This window comes from Triticum aestivum, chromosome 6B, assembly GCF_018294505.1.
Source record: "Triticum aestivum cultivar Chinese Spring chromosome 6B, IWGSC CS RefSeq v2.1, whole genome shotgun sequence".
Taxonomy (NCBI): domain Eukaryota; kingdom Viridiplantae; phylum Streptophyta; class Magnoliopsida; order Poales; family Poaceae; genus Triticum; species Triticum aestivum.
Genome location: NC_057810.1, coordinates 664,314,125 through 664,317,420, shown reverse-complemented (window position 1 = coordinate 664,317,420; position 3,296 = coordinate 664,314,125). Strand labels below are relative to the sequence as shown.

The 3,296-nt window shown below is 41.2% G+C and overlaps 1 protein-coding gene across 2 annotated transcripts in view; it reads left to right on the top strand.

The window, feature by feature from the left end:
- LOC123138872 (protein FLX-like 1) overlaps positions 1-3,296 on the top strand; it is a 4,434-nt gene continuing 1,138 nt past the window's right edge. Inside the window, exons 1-5 of one of the 2 annotated variants that reach the window (XM_044558726.1) lie at positions 1-12; positions 810-876; positions 1,378-1,905; positions 2,005-2,144; positions 3,031-3,296. In XM_044558726.1, coding sequence (XP_044414661.1) covers positions 1,382-1,905; positions 2,005-2,144; positions 3,031-3,296 — 930 coding nt within the window. In that variant the 5' untranslated portion in view covers positions 1-12; positions 810-876; positions 1,378-1,381. Of the gene's footprint in view, positions 13-800; positions 877-1,377; positions 1,906-2,004; positions 2,145-3,030 lie in introns of those variants that run through there. The other variant, XM_044558725.1, reaches the window with a different exon arrangement.

The following is a 3,296-nucleotide window of genomic DNA, read 5'->3' as shown; positions in this document are numbered from 1 at the left end:
GTCCATAGGCAGGTAGCCACCACTCCTTCGTCCTTCCTCCCTCTTCCCTCACCCCCCTCCCTCCTTCCTCTTGCATCCCCTGTTTGTTCAATTCTTTTCCTGATTTTTTTAGTGGATGAGTACTTGATGTAGATTCGATACTGTGGGAATATAATGATAGTTATTTCTTGATGAGTGCTTGCTGCGTGATTTTTCCAGAGCATGCTCAAGTTTACATGTGAAAGGATTTTGCTTGATAGGTGTTTGTGATAATGCTTCTAAGGGCAAATGTTTACAGATTGTAGGTTGAATTTTTTTCAGATGAGCAAATGTCTTGGTTTAAACATGTTAGCAGTGAAACATGCAATGATTGACGATGTCTGAGAAGGAAAATATTGAGTTGTTTTATCTGCACCCGTCTTGACCTGAAATCAAAGCTTAGCAGTAACATGCAATTAGAGAGCAGGAGCTTTGTGTTGGTTATACTGGCCGAAATTGGTTAACACATTAGTACTAGTGGTATTGTTGGCATGATAGATGTCCCAAATCTTGTTTATGGTTGGGAATATAGTGGTACTGTTATGCTGTGTTGTTGATTTTAACAGTCAGACCTAAAATAGTGTCAAAAACGCTCTTATATTATGGGACGGAGGGAGTACCGTTTAAAGTTATTGTTTTTCCTTTTGCATGTTAGCTGATTGATCTTCAGATTCCACCTTTCGTGCCATGATTGATTTACAACTAACTAATGATTTGATGTGATGTTCCATATTCATTTTACACTTACTAAAAGTCTAATTCTACCCCTTTGGACCTTGGAGTTGGAACAGGGCATCAACATTGTCAATTGGAGGGTCTTGGAGCTGCTTCGGCCTCCACAGTAGAGCAAACAAGAAGGTAATCTGCTGTTCCTAGCTTCTATTCATATGTGTTTTGCTGAATTAAAAAAGTAGTATAACGTATCCCCATATTGGCGCTTTTCCAAAATGCTGAATTAATGTATCTGTATCTGCCCGATACTGATACACGTATCCATATCGGTGCATTTTAGCCTTAAGCTGGGTGTAGGTTTAGATGTTTTTTCTTTTCTTTTGAGGAAACATGATGTCTGGGTGCAAGTGGTTCAAGCTTGGAGGTGTTGAAGATTGCTTTTTGTGCCTGCACTCTACCCTGGGTAATGTGCATGACATTCTCGTATCTGCACTTGTTCCACTATCACACTCCCCCCTAATGGTTCTTCTGACTTAAACATAAGTTTTGTTCCTTCCATTGGAAAGTGACCTCTTGGAACAATTCTTGAACAGAGAAAAGCGAACTAGCCAACGTTGAAATCAACATCACCTACTTAAAATTGCTAATTATTACTGGGTCCCTTTTTGACAAGACTGCCTATTTTAGGATAATGGCTCATCGTGGACACCTAGATGGATTAATGCGCCATGGTGCATTCTCTGGAGCCGGCCTCTCTGGCCGCCAGCCTTTGGAGCCTTCTCCTGCCACCATACTGGAGATCCTGGAAAACAAGCTTGCCGTGCAGACCGCAGAGGCAGAAAAGCTTATCCGAGAAAATCAGCGATTGGCAGATAGCCATGCAGCCTTGAGAAAGGATATTATCGACACTGAGACAGAAATGCAAATGATTCGCACCCACCTAGGTGATGTCCAGGTAGAGACTGATATGCACATGAGAGATTTGGTGGAGAGAATCCGATTAATGGAGGCGGACATACAGGCTGGTGATGCAGTGAAGAAGGAACTTCACCAAGTGCATATGGAGGCAAAGCGACTTATTACTGAAAGGCAGATGCTTACTAATGACTTAGAGGCTACGACTAAAGAACTACAGAAGTACTCTGGTGACAATAGTAACCTTACTGAATTGGTTGCGGAGCTAGATGGTCTACGGAAAGAGCATCACAGTCTAAGGTTTGTGATAATGTCCCTTCTAAAACATTTTCGATGTCAACCTGAGCTTTGGGTTTGTATTGGTATTTACTAATACAATTTTTGGCTCCTCGTGCAAAGATCTGCCTTTGAGTATGAAAAAAACACAAACATCAAGCAAGTTGAGCAGATGCGGACCATGGAAATGAACTTGATAACCATGACTAAAGAGGCGGACAAGTTACGAGCTGATTTGGCAAATGCTGCAAACCGAGCACATGGTATTTGATTTCTCCTCATTCTGTTGATCTAAATATGGGTGGAACCAGGTTGTGCTGTCTATTTAGAGGGTCACAACTCATAAGGTGGAATTAGACTGGGTTGTACTCTTGAGGTATTCGTGTGCCCCTACGCTTCACCAAATTTGTCATTTCTGACAGAAATTGCAGACTGGTATAGTCATGTCTAGGTGCATGTGTCCTGTGTTGCTCATGTCAAAGTAGATGTGTTATCCTGAAACTTACACCCCGTAGCAATTGTTTGATGTAGTTTAAACTCCAGCTTCTGCAAAAGAAATGGTGAACTTACTTTTTACTCCCTCCATTCCTAAAAGTAAGGCGTATTTTGTTTCGTTAAGACATGCATTTGACCAACAATTACTCCATAAATACAAGGTTATATGAAATGAAATTTGTCTCACTATATTCGTATTTAAAAGTATTGTTATGATAGTGATTTTGTATCAGATACATCAAATATTAAAAGACTAATTGTTGGTCAAAGTCTTGTCTTAACGAAATGAAATACGCCTTATTCATCGGAACAAGGGAGTAATAGCTTATGTGCTTAAGATAGGTGTTCTGTTATTAGACTTATTTGATGAATAGTCTGTCAAATATAGTTTACAGCTTATCTTACCTGCAGATTTCAGGACACTAGAACAAGAAGCTTATGAATAGGTTCATTAAATAGCTCTAAACTTGCAGCTAATGTCATTAGAAATTATGGTGCATACATGTATGAAAAAAAAAACTGTAGGCGCAAGGATTGCAACACAATTCTACTTTTTATATGCTTTTTTGTACTGGTGTTTATGACTGGCTTGTACATATACATGTATTTTAATGACACTAATGCTTCAATTGCATCTGATTTTTGAACAAGCAGCAGCACAGGTTACACCTCCACAGCCTGGGACAGGACAAGCTGCAGCGGCTTCAGCAGCCACAAATCCATATGCAAGTGCATATACCAGTCACCCCTCCGCATATCAGCAAGGAACTTCCCAAGCCGCGGCATACCAGCAGGGAACTGCCCAAGCCGCAGCATACCAGCAAGGAAACCCCCAATCCGCGGCATACCAGCAAGGAGCCCCCCAATCCGCGGCATACCAGCAAGGAGCCCCACAATCCGCAGCATACCAGCAAGGAGCC